The 13346-nt window shown below is 45.7% G+C and overlaps 1 protein-coding gene across 11 annotated transcripts in view; it reads left to right on the top strand.

Moving 5' to 3' along the window:
- Positions 1–10451, top strand: part of LOC100551480 (A-type potassium channel modulatory protein KCNIP1) — a 371266-nt gene extending 360815 nt beyond the window's left edge. For all 11 annotated transcript variants that reach the window (XM_085236509.1, XM_085236506.1, XM_085236507.1 and 8 more), the window contains 6 exons: positions 1486–1555; positions 1944–2014; positions 3484–3591; positions 4147–4251; positions 4807–4869; positions 6035–10451. In XM_085236509.1, coding sequence (XP_085092635.1) covers positions 1486–1555; positions 1944–2014; positions 3484–3591; positions 4147–4251; positions 4807–4869; positions 6035–6082 — 465 coding nt within the window. In that variant the 3' untranslated portion in view covers positions 6083–10451. The remainder of the gene's footprint in view (positions 1–1485; positions 1556–1943; positions 2015–3483; positions 3592–4146; positions 4252–4806; positions 4870–6034) is intronic.
- Positions 10452–13346: the final 2895 nt, after the last annotated feature.

The raw sequence follows: 13346 nt of genomic DNA, 5'->3' as shown, positions 1-13346 counted from the left end.
ACTCAAAATGTAATCAGGCCCAATGGCCAGACCTGCTGTGGGAGACCTCACCTCTTTGAGAGCAGTGCAGCTCCTCTCACTGAGCCTGCCCAGTGCTGATGCACTGAGGCTGGGGGCACAGGAACACGAATGGTGGCTGGGGCTGCTGGGATGGCCTGGGGCAAGGGAAAGGTATGGAGAATATAATGGGTAGTCCCCGTATTTATAAACTGTCTTAAAGCATTGCAGTGGTCAGGAAGAAGGCATCTACTGGACTGAAGGAAGGAACTCAGACCTAATTGCACTAATTCCAGTAGCAAAGAGGTACGGAGTGTGTGTGATTTGGGGGGTGCCTCTAGTGTTGCCCAAAGAGCCCCTCCTTGCTCTCCTGTGACTCACACAGGATGGAGCGATTTCTTTTTCTGCCTTCCCGTGGTTGGGGAATGCAGTGTCAGCAGCAGGCGTTGCTGCAGATCAGACGCTTTTTCTGTTTATGAGCTTTTCTTGATGGCAGAATTTCTTGTCAAGGTCCTTTTGTTCTTAAAAGTCAGCCTAAAGAACTCATCAATAAGCAAGTCGCTGGCTTGAATCTTCCTCTGACTTTGTGTCACCGATTCAAAGGGATTTTCTCAGGCTTCCTAAGTTTGCTCATCCCAAATTCAACGACCTGTAAGCAGCGGTGAGGAATGGGTTTTGTTACCTGCTCTGGTTAGGTAAAAATATAACTCTGGTTGAACTCGAGCATGATCTATCACAGGATGGATGAGTTTTTAAACAAAGTCACGCAAACAGAGCCTTTAACCAAGATGAGGCTTTGGAGTTCTGAGTCTGTACTCAGGAACAGGGGAGGTTATTCTGTGCGTGTGCAGAGGGATGGGCAGTGGCTCAGGGTGGCTGACTGAGAGATAAAGCTGCATCCTGCTGCTGACTTCCCTTGGTTTGTGAAAGCTGGAGTAAGGTTGTTTAGATTTGGGGTTTGCTTTATAAAAAAGCCTCTGGATTGAGGCACATAGCAAAGCTAAACCTGGTCCTGAATTTTACTTGGGCTGTCCTGAAGTGCTCTTCTAGTTTCAAGCCTCACACCAATGGCTAATGTTTGAGAATTTGCTGGTATGTACCTTTAGCCTCCATGGAGCTGGTGTGGGGGTATCTGGCTACTGGGGGCTAATGTAGAGGGACAGGACAGGGAAGAATTAGCTGGCAGTGATTTGTAATGTATTAGAGGAGGCCTTCGTGTGACAGAAGGCACGAGCTGGCTGTCCAGGTCATCTGTTAAAACAGGAATTAAACACTGCTGTGAACCAAGTCTGTGAGATGCTTAAGATGGAATTGCAGCCTGAATTATTTTAATTTCTTCAGCTGCACAGCCCATACATCCAGAACGCTACGGGAACAGGGATGCGATTTGTATAATTGCTCTCTTTGGGCTTGTACAGTTTTGCGAATGAACCTTAACAGAGCTGGGGTGTGTGTTTTGATTTGGTTTTGTTTCTTTTTTTCCAACAGGAATGTCCTAGCGGGGTGGTTAATGAAGAGACGTTCAAACAGATCTATGCACAGTTTTTTCCTCATGGAGGTAAGCAGGATGCTTTAACAAGAATAAAGGCAAACCCACATTAGAGATGGCCAGTAGTTGTCAGCCACAGAGCAGTGTGCTGCTATGAGATGGAGTTGCTGCACTTTCTGCTGGAGCTAATACTGCATTGGCCCCAGAGATACACTTGCGTGCTGCTTTTTGCTCTCATTCTTGCAAACACAGCCCCACAATCCAGCTCATGCCCTGTGCAATACAAGCTTTTGCATTCAGTGGGGTTGGGTTGCGGTTTCTGCAAGTCCATGTTAATATTTACTAGCTCACAGAGTAGCAGTGCTTTAAGGATGGCTTTATATTGAAAGAGAGGTTGCTGAGAGCCAGTGGTATATAAGGAGCTGTTGTACCAATTGGTGCCTTTTGTGTTTTCCAGATGCTAGCATGTATGCACATTATCTCTTTAACGCATTTGACACTGCACAGAATGGCTCAGTGAAGTTTGAGGTAACTGGTTTGCATCCTGTTTTAATGCCCTATTTCTCAATTCTGTATGTTTCAGCTTCCCATCCATTTTTCATCGTAAACTCTGGGATTTGCCTGGCTATGGGCTGGAGGGCTACAACCAGATGAAACATCAAAATCTCATTCTGGTTAATGCAGGCTTCTCGTGCAGATGGATTGGCTTTCTTCCCAGTGGAGAAACAAACAGATCGTGTTAGTCAGTAGCATAGGAGTGTTAGTGCCACAGGGAGAAAGTGCAGAGGTTTGCGTAGCAGAAAGCACAGGGCAGTGACAGTCCCATGGAGCAGAGACCAGCGAGTGGCACAGATAATGTGGATGTCAAAGAAAGGCCAGAGAAGCTCATGCTTCCTGCAACTCGCTTGCATTATAGGGTTTCACATGTACGTTCCTGGAATGTATGCATTTTCAAAGCTGATTTGAGATGTTCAACAGGGATCTCACATAGTAGTTCCTGAGGAATACCAAATCCACCCCATAGCTGCAGCCTGCGTCTGCAAACAAAGTGGTGGAAATGCTAGGCAGCCCTGCTTTATGCCACCAAAGTGGCCAAATCCCTGTTAGTTCCAGGTGTGACAGAGAAATTATTTATCAACTGTGAGAAGGTTGCCGTATGGAAGTGCATCTCTGTAGCGATGGCTGCAGTGGGAGTTCTGCCTGTAGCAGCCCTTCTGGAGAGCATTAAGAGACTTCCAGAATCCTAAACGGACTGACCTGCAGCAAAATGCTTAGACAAGTACAATAAAAAAACGCTGAGCTTTCCTTCTTGGCAAATCCATCTCTTTATCACATGTAAGCATTTTGTCCCCTTTTTTGTATCGTTCAGCAAACTTTAATTTCTCTTGAGTGTGGGTAGAAAGGAACAAAGGTCTTTAGGAAGCAGTGCTCTGCCCCGTGCAGAGCCACTGGAGATGATACGGGGAGGACTAAGTGTGTTAAATGAGACACCAGGTACAGTGTAGCTGCTTTAGCTTGAAGCTCTGCCCGTTCTAACAAATACAGCAGTGCTGCTGAGCCACTGTGCAGCACAAAATCAATAAATCAAAGTTATTGCAAGCAATAACTCCACTGTAAACCAAAAATACAAACAAAATACCGTGTCCCAGATTGAGTTAGTAGAGGTGGGAACCACATCTGGCTAAATGTGTTGTGTTTTGACAGAGGACAAAACCTGAGCTTCCATGTGTGGCAGAGGGGTCTGGAATCTTGCCGTCCCTCTCAAGGTGGGCACAGGGAGGATGCACAGTTGAGTAATTGAGGACTCTTGGGGTTTTCCCAGTTCCCTCTTACACGTTTATTAACCCTGCTCAGATCATCTTAGCGGGCGCTATGTCCGTTTGAGTTCAGAGGATACATTCATCCTAAGTGGGTAACTCCCTTGGTGGGTGTAATGAGGAGTGTGACTTGGAAAGGGATGTTACACAGATTCTCATTTCTCTCTCTGCCTCAAACAGGATTTTGTGATGGCGTTGTCCATTCTGTTGCGGGGAACAGTTCATGAAAAGCTCAGATGGACGTTTAACCTGTACGACATAAATAAGGATGGCTATATAAACAAGGAGGTAGGGCTGACAAATGGGATTGATTTCTATGAGAGCTGACTTGTTTCTGTTGCTTAGCACAATTAATGTTGCATACAGCTCATCAAACATATAAAACTGGACCTGAGTGTTTTTCTGTCTAAGAGAGCGCAGTGATCTCACACTGTATTATTTTGTAGATGCGTTTTCCTATGTTACACTGGCTTTAGTGATTAGCTCTTACCTGGAGAAAAATCCTGGTTTAATCTATGAGCAATGCAAAGCTGTGAAGGGGAGGGGATGATGACAGCAGGTACTCAGTGACCAAGGCATATAAGGGGCTTCTGGCTGCACTAGGAGGTATGATGTGGGCTCACCCAGAGCACTGCAAGCCCCCCAGATTTATAGGTTAGCATGTATCTGATGATGCATCTGTCTGCACACGTGTGTTCTTGGTGCTGACAGTAGATACGGGCACGAGGTCTGTGCTGTTTTGTTAACAGGAGAGGGTGAAGAAAAGGGCAGTAAAAGACATAAATGTGCTATCATTTCTATTAATTTCCCTGTTGTGCTTTTGTTGTCATGTCACTACTGCAGGAGATGATGGATATAGTAAAGGCAATTTATGATATGATGGGAAAGTACACATATCCTGTGCTCAAAGAAGATGCTCCAAGGCAGCACGTAGAAGTGTTCTTCCAGGTACTTGATTTCTGATGATGATTTCTCAATACCTGAGCTCTTCACTGATACACTTTAAGATTAATCCTAGCTACATAGCTGTTTCCTACTGTAGATCCTAAAACAAATTCTGGTAGCCATTCAGTCTAACACTACAATGCCTGCTGACTTCTTGAGTCTGAGGTATCCTATCTGACTTAGCCCAACCCTTTGCAATGGGATGATATCTGTCCAGTGAACATGGAGCTTCTGTATGTATCACAGTCATTTGGTGCTTCTCTTCTCAACTGCCCGTAAAGACAGCAATCATGCGGTGTAGCAGTGAGGAAATAAATGATGTTATATGAGCAGAGTTTGCTGCATGTGTATAAGGAAGGTTCAGGTGGAGATGACCTCAAAAGTCCTCCACATACCAGTGAACCAGTCCTTAGCTGCCAGCAAGTTGAACCAGTGGCATCAAGTCTGTAATGTTGGTTGGTCACGTGCCTTAGATTTATTCAAGTTACAGTACATAGGATGTTATACTGTTACCACAGTGTTATTTATGGGAACTAAATGCTTGTTTTTATTTTGCAGAAAATGGATAAAAACAAAGATGGTGTTGTAACTTTAGATGAGTTTATCGAATCGTGTCAGGAGGTAAGGATGAAATGCTAGGTGCAACAAATGGTGCAGATCGTGCCACCGTCTTTGTTTTCACTTCCACCAAACTTCATTTGCAAGGAGGTGCCACTCCAGATCCCAGAGTTCCTTTGCTCTCTAAAAAAACAAGCAGCTGTAAGATCGGTGGTGCTCTGTGAGACTGCTGAGCCATCAGGGCCGTGGGGTCAGGCTGGTCAGTGCTGCTGATTCTGTGACAAGTACACAATTATGGGAAAGCTCATAATGCCCTTTACTTTCCTCAGTATTTTATTTACTTAGTTGTTTGTTTAAGAGGTTGACGTTGTGTCTTCAGTGTGTGATTAGAGATCTTAGTATTGAAGTAGCTTCAACAGTAGGGTTTTGTTAAACCAGAATCAGGGCAGGGTATTTGGTTCCTTACTGTTGATGTGCTTGCGTTGGCAGCTCACAGGCCCATGCACTGCCACCTGTTATCTCCTCGCAGATCAGAGCCATGCCACACAAAGATGGCATTTTTTACTTTAAAGAAACAAACAAATATGCTTACCTCTGCCATTTCTGAGGCTGCAGCTCTTGGGCAGTGAAGTCATGGCATGGCTGTGCACAGGAGGATTGGTTCCCCACACAGGGCATCAGCAAACTGTGTTAGGATGAGCAAGGTGGATGCTAATGGAGAGAGTCTCCAACTCTCTCATTTGGATCCAGGCACCTGAGAGAGGCTGGCATTTCATGTATTCTTGTTTTGAGCCCGAGGTGTTCCTGTGAGGAAGTGGTCCTTCATGGCAGCATGCTTCTCCGTTCACAGCTGTCATTTCATTTGGGCCTCTGAAGCAAGTGAAGCTAAGTACACACCTTCATATTCAGGATCAGTGCAGTGGGCGCCAATGTGTGAGGGCACAGCTTCAGTGCTGGTCCAGCTTTTCTTCTGTGAAGCACAGGCCATGCTGGAAGCAAAGCTTAGGAGAAAGTTCTGTGCTTGCAAGCCTCAAACCAGTCAAGGTGCTGAAGTAAAAGTGCTGCTTTTCCAAATCAGGACCTAACTGCTGAATCCATTCAAGCTCACCGAGGGTGGAAAGCAAGGCTGTTGCCTGCAGTCCCCGGAGAGCCCCTCCTGTGCCATGCCAGGTTAGGAGTTGTGTTCATCAGTGCTCCTTTCATGAACGTGTCTTCTCGTTGCTTTCAGGATGACAATATCATGCGGTCCTTGCAGCTCTTTGAGAACGTAATGTAACCATGCCTGGAAAGCTCTGGAAGAGTCAGAGACTGTGTGTGTAACAAAGACCTCCTTTCTGCGTGAAAGCTTTTTATAATTCAGCCATGTTCAATTCAGCCAGCGTGTGAGGATTTTGTATGACATCTCCAAACAAATGGCAACTGAATGCAACGTCGCAAGAGATGACGGTGGACCTCTATTTCATTTTGGAAGCATGCAAATACTTTAATAAAACCTGATGAGAGAGCTGCTGCTCGAAGCTTAATGAGTAATACACACAGCGTTCTGTTTGCAAGCCACAAGTCCTGCTTTAATCTAGCAAGCTTGATTGCGTATGATAGCTCATGTTGATAGCATATTCAGCCACCTATTACAAGCAAAAAGCTCAGTCCATACAACCATATGGCAAAATGTTTTATGGATGCCTTGCCTTTAATCTGCTTTGACAAAAAAAAAAAAAAAAAATTGAATCTACAAGGGCCATCTGTAAAAATGAACAGTGAATGTACCTAGGATGTTAAGCAGACAGCCCATGTAGCCAGCATCCCCATTTCTGCAGAGATCTTGCTTCTCACTGCACTGGTGCCACCACGCTGAGGCTGGTGGAGGTATTCCTGAGCACATTAACTAGAGGAACTCAGTGCCAGGGTTAGTCAGAAAGGAGCAAAGCGTGAGTAGCACGTAAATTTCAAACTACAGAGCAAATCTGATCAACGATGGTAAGTTGTTGCAGGACTAGGTAGGTTTATAAGGGCTGATAGAGGAAGGTCACACCTGCTCTGGTCCCAGCCACCTCCTGCAGTCCCAGTATGTTGTGGGACACCGAGCAATTCTCCATTGTGCACCTAGCAGCACCATGGCCGTGTGTGATGGTCTTTTCGCTGTGGTTTGGCACCTGCTTCCTAGATGCATCACTTGAACATCTGTATTCCTCCATTAGATGTTAAAAGCAAAGTGTTTTCTACTCTGTGGAGTTATTTAAGCTTTCCAGATTTACAGGTGGTGCAGCTGTGTTCCCACATGAGGGCCTTGGCACCCACAGAGTGCCAAGTAAGTTTAATTGGCACCTACATGGTTGCTGTTAGTATCAGAAATGTCTGCCAGGGTAGTTCCACGTTTTCTGTAGCAAAATCTTTATCCCACAGGACAGTTGCATGACTCATACAAGTCTTGATCCTTACTAATGCCCCAGAGAGCTTTGTTGTGGGGAATTGTTGATTTGTTTCTTTCAAGAGGGAAACAGGAAGGGTCATGTAGTGAATTTATACCAAGGTTGGATTATGCCCCGTAGACGTGTCTGCTGAGAACACGTCAGCCTGCTTTGCAGAGGACTCTTAAGGAAAATGGCTGTTCCCGAGCAGCTCATGATTGGGAAACCAAGGGAAGGAGGGAGCAGCCACCTGTACCAGCTGCACAAACCACACACAAAGGAGAATCCCCTGTCGTAGCCCAACATCGTTCCTGTCCAGTAAGCATATATTTTTATTATGTCAGATACTATATTGCTAATATATTGTTGGCACTGAAGATATATTTTAAATATTATGTATGTGGAAGCTTTTTATAACACTAAATATATAGTATGCCTAATTTCTGTAGCCCTATGTTTTATAAAAAAAAATAATTATTGAAATATTCCTGGTTATAGAGGTAGGTCTGATCAGAACTAGAGTAATGCTATGTGTATTCCTCAAGATGGGACGTGTTCCCTTTTTCTGTGCTTCTGCATACTCTTCTGTGTGGTCTCTACTTTGTTCCCCAAAGTTGACCACTTGTCATCAAAACAGCTGGTCAGCTGAGGGAGGTTACTTGTATGCAGGAATGACACCTCAGTCTGTCCTGTTCGCTGCCTTGCATGCAATTACCATGAATTAATTCCTTCTAGCAAGTATGCAAAGCAGTGATGTGCTGGCATTCACAGAAGGGATGCAGTGCTGTGAAAATAGCCTTATATTCCAGCTGTCCAGTGTTGTCTATTTGGTTTTTGTTTAATAGGCAGTTGATAAAGATGTCATCTGTAGCTGGAATAATGCCCAATATTTATGTTGTTCCTTCTTGTGATTCTTCTTGTAATCACTTGGGCAAATAACAGCCTTCGGTGCAACAAGCAACCTGCTTTTTTCTCCTCCATCCCTACAGGCATTGTCTGTTGTCAGTCTGAGCAGGTAACGTCACTGGACCAAAAAAAGGGAAAGCAACCATTTGTACTGAGTTCTTCAGTGTCTTTCACCTCTAACAGTGATGCTCCAAATGTGCTCACAAGATGGTATATGTAGCCTGAATATTTCTCAGAATTGGAATGTGCCTTTTTCAGTAGAACAGAAGTATTATTAGATGCGTGATCCTTGTAGTCCCTGGAGCTAAATTAATTTCTGGAGCCACTCTGAATTTGGCCTCAGCTGTGTTTTGTCTCCACTAGCAGAAGTGTTGTGTCCCAGGGACCAGAACTGGGTCAAGTACAGCCTGACTGAGTAACATACCTGAAACATTCTGCATCTTATTCTCAACGTATCTTTAAGTACATTGCTGAAGCCAGATTACTATTAGTGCCCTTACACTTCTGGTTTCTCCTCTTCTGCACTGCTGTAGTTTTTATCAGTTCCCAGTAATGATGGCCATGCATTAGAAAGAGAGGGAGATGCTGAAAGCTGCTCTGGTCCTGACTCTGCCCCTAAGCCATAACCAGAGCCCAGCTGCCATTGCCTGTGCCTCATGCCTGCCGTTTGCTCCTGGATTGCTGCTTCTCTTTTCCCCTTAAGATGCCATCCAGAGACCCAGCCAGGCTGAACTGCCAGCCCAGGGGAAACTCATGGAATTCAATAAATCCAAGTGTAAGGTTTGACACTTGGGTCACAGCAAGCCCTGCTATCAGTGCAAGCTGGGGAACGTAAGGGTAGAGCACAGCCCTGCCAAAAAGGACTTGGGGTACTGGTGGATGGCAAATGGACGTGAGCCAGCAGTGTGCCCTCACAGGAAATGTGAGTTCACAGGCTGTGAACTAAAAGAGGGGAGATTTAGGTTGGATATGCGGAAGAGGTTTTTTGCAGTGAGGGCAATGAGGCAGTGGCACAGGGTGCCCAGAGATGAGGTGGATGCACCATGCCTGGAGGCACTCAAGGTCAGGCTGGATGGGACTCTGAGTACCTGATTTAGTGCAGGTGTCCCTGTTCAGTGCAGGGAGCTGGACCAGATGGCCTTTAAGGGTTCCTTCCAACTCAAACTCTTCTCTGATTGTAAGTCTGTTGCTACAATAGGAGGATTTGCCACATGACGCACAACAGCACCATTTCCTGTAGCTCTGATCGTAAATTCTGGCTGTGACAGAGCAGTTGCCTTTGTGAAACCATTTATTATCCTGTGTTTGTCTACGATCCCACTGGTAGCAGCCGGAGGTTTGTGTGCATCAGTGCCCGGGGGCCTCGGGGCTTTCCGTGGAGCTTTCAGTATCCATGCATGTGGCAGGCGACAGAGATGCAGTGACTGTGAGAGAGTCATCCTCTGCATGGAAATGTCTTTGGGTTTGCCTTTTATGTTCTTCGTGAACGTTAGTTTGTAAGCTTGCAAAGCCTCTCATCGCTCATAAATGAGGCTTGCAAAATATTGATGGCAAATACTTATTGCTACGGCTTTCTAAATAAAACATAGTATGCTGTTCTGATCTCATCTCGCCATCGATCCTCTTGCCAGGATGTGAAGGAAGCTGCTGCGTTTTCTGCTAAGTTACAGTTAGACTCTGTCAGTGCTATCAGCTGTGCACATTTTCTTGAAGCTGTGAATGTTTCAATAACATCTGCATTGTAAGTCTGACTGTTTCACTACTTACAAGCATTAATCTGCATTTTCATGCCAGCGTTTTCTAATAAAAGCCTTTCTAACATGCGCTTTAGGCAACCATCTGTTGAAAATAGGAATATAATGAATGATGATGCAAAAAAAAAAAAAAAAAAGCAAACAACAATGTAATTTGTCTGTTGTCGTCAATGTACATTTTCCTGTATTTTTGAATGCATTGCAATACTGTGAGTGACTGTATGTTGAGTTGCAAACCTGAAGGTGCGGATATGCGAAGGTTCCAGTGCCACAGGCAGGACTTTGGCATTGCCTGGCTGCAGCACACGGTAAGAGCAGAGCATCTTCATGTCTGCGTGTGATCACTGCTAACACGGCAGCAGCTCATTGCTCGTGGGAGTGCCATGAAAGACTTGTGGGAAAGTGCTGCTGGTGTCAGTCGTGCAAACTAAAGCCATGCAGGTGGAGCGGCGGTGCGTCGCTTCTATTAAAAATGCTGTTATCCAATGGCAGTTTGTATTACGTTTTGTTGAATGGTTTTAAAGACTTGGGTTTTAATAATAAAAACTACATGTCTATAGGGGGGTGTTCTCCTGTACGCCCAGTACGTATTTTTCTCTCACGGGACACTGTCAGTTTAATGATATACAGCCAGAAGACTGATGTAAGCACGCATCGATCTGCACAGGAGCTGCTAGACTGCTGAAGACATGGTAATGATTTCTTTCCATTGCTGATCTGGGGATGCTTGTCTGTTTGGTGTGGTGACATATACTTCTGTTTGTCCCTGGTGGGAATAAGAGTTCAGAAATACTCAACATGCTTCACCAGTACTATCTTGGAACAGTAAAAGCTGAAACCTTGTAGATGTGTTTTTTCTCTTGGGCATTTTTGCTTAAGTACTTCCAGGTAACGGGAATTACACTGAAGAACATACAAGCACTACTTTATTGTAGAGATATGAAAAATAAGCTTCTCCGTGTCCCTTTATCTCTGGTTTGTTGAAAACATCCATTCTGACACATGGAGAATTGCAGAATTAATTTTACTTGACTATATATATATATGTATAAAGATACATATATGAAAATTTGGTCAGCTTCATCACATAGGGTATAATATATCCACCAGCACATCCCAAGACAAGCAACATTATTTTGCATACTTGCAGAAATGTGAAAAAATGTGAAAATATAGGTATCTGTGTCTCACTGCAGCACGTGCCAGGGCAGCTCTCAGCATGCAGCGAGGGAGCAGCCAGCAGCAGCCAGCACTGCTGCCTATGCAGGACGATGGCACTTCCATGGACAGAGGCCCAGTTGCTGCCCGGCGATGGACAGCTGTTGCAGCTCCTGGTTGGCACCTCTCACAGCACCAGGTTACACCAGCGGCTGCACGGTTTGGCACACAGCTGCATGCATTTGCTTTTGATGCATTTTTTAGTGTCGGATCTGCCGAAGTGGCTGTGTGCTGACCATTAGCACTGTCCGTGCTACATCTCTGGGATCTTCCTGAGTGTGATAGAGTGAGTGTGATGCAGCTCAGCATATGGACGTGGTTACTTTAGTACTCAAAGCCTTCAGATTATGAGATTAATTCTGTGGTCTCTGCTCATTTGTGCAGGCTCAGCAGAAGTGGAGGAGAAGAATGGCATCAAGACCTCTGCACGAGCAGAAGTTACTGACCTTGTGGTTCTCTTCCATTTTGAGTCAGAAAATGCATCTGAGGTGGAAACACACAGAGAAACCGAGCAACGTGCTGGAGAAAGTGAGTCTTGTCCCTGTATTAGAGTGGGTTGCGGCTGGGAGCATTTTGGGATAGCCTGATTTGACCCGATTTAGCAAATTGCTCTGTGAAAAATGATGGTTTTAAGTCTCATTGCAGCACAGTGCTGCTGCTAGGTCCACTAAGCAGAGGCTTCCCAGGGACCACGAGTGCCCTTCTCAGAATTAACGAGTCATGTGCTGCCAGCAAGGAGCGTGGGTTTGGTTTCATTGTAACTCACAGCTTGAATAATTAATGCTGTGTTTTCAGCAGCAAACGAGTAGATGCGAGGCTTTTGGAAAGCAGAGTCTGAGCACTCCTTGAGGTCAGATAAAATAAACACTGGTAAAGTGCTTCCGCTGCTCGTGGAGCTCACACAGGGAACGCTAGATGTCAGTGAGGGCCAGCAGCTGGCAGGTTGTGGCAGCACGGCAAGGGGCAGGAGATGGCTGTATAGGATCGGATGTGGGAACTGCATAAGCAGGAATCCTGCATGCCTTTGTACACTGGAAAGCTGGCGATGGACGTAGCCCCGCTGTGTGGCTGGGAATGGCTGCAAACATAGGAGATGTGCCCCAGCCGGGTCCAGCATCACCTCCTCTCAGGAAGCAGCTCTGAAGCATAGATAGTGTGAGCTGAAGGAGTCTTTGCAGTTTATGTTGCAGTAGCCCCAGTGTATGCTATGTTGTGCAGGTAGCTCTTTTGAGGTGGGGGTCAGCATGAGGAACGGGAGACATGTGAGACAGTGTCAAGAATTGTGACGGTTTGTTCTTTGTTTGGAAGAAGGGGAGGAGACAAAGTCACTCCCTTTCATTCTCTCTGTGCTTTGCTAACATTAGGCATTACAAACCCATAAGGCATTTTTATACCTGGAAGCTACTTGTTCAAGTCATTTCTTTGGTTTGTACCTTGGCTACAGTGAGATCAAGCTGCCTGCTGTATGTGAGATCCTGAAGTCCCTGGGGATGGTGTTTGGAATGGGATAAGCTTGAAGTCTCTTCAGTATTCCTGACCATTTGCAGTCATGTCACATGGCATGGCAGGGCAGCTTGGTGCTGGCATTTAGCAAAACCTTGCTGCAGTCTGTAGGTTAGTCTGGGAGGTGTGTGCTGGTATCTGTGTGCTTCCAGCTTGCAGCGGCCACAGGAGTAAAACAACTGATACAGATAGACTTGATGGCTCTCAGTCACCTGATCCCTGTGTCTTCTTGTGCTCTCAGGGGCTTTGGTGCTACAGGGAATGTGGGGCACAGCTCTGCCCTGAATTCAGCATGGAGGCAGTGGATGGGCACCATCAGCTTCCAGTCAGGTGTCTCAGTGACCACGAAGGAGTGTCATTCTCACCCTTCTTCTTCTACACTTCAGCACTGAGCTCAGACTGCTTTTGTGAAACTGGCAGGGTTTTAACAGGGTGATTCAGGATGCCTTCCCCTGAATCAGTCTGTGGGTAGATCACCCCCGGAAGGTAGGAAATGAACTGAGGGTCTCCACGTTCTCAATGGATATCATTATTTATTTCCAGCCTGTTTTGCTTTCATGTCTTTCTCTGTCTAGTAGAAGCGTGCCCAGCTCCATCTGGTAGTGCAAGGGCTTTGTCAGTGCGGGGTTCTGGCTGGAGGTTCCCATGGAAGGCAGATGCAGGTTGGATTCATTCAGATTCAGTAACTGTGGGCATAATTTGAATTTCCCTTGGGCTGAAAGCGACCTTTGGTGTCTGGGCAGTGAGCCCT

The sequence above is a fragment of the Meleagris gallopavo genome, chromosome 15 (assembly GCF_905368555.1).
Source record: "Meleagris gallopavo chromosome 15, MGAL_WU_HG_1.1, whole genome shotgun sequence".
NCBI lineage: Eukaryota > Metazoa > Chordata > Aves > Galliformes > Phasianidae > Meleagris > Meleagris gallopavo.
Note: the sequence above shows the minus strand (reverse complement) of the source record. Positions and strands in the feature narration are given on the sequence as shown.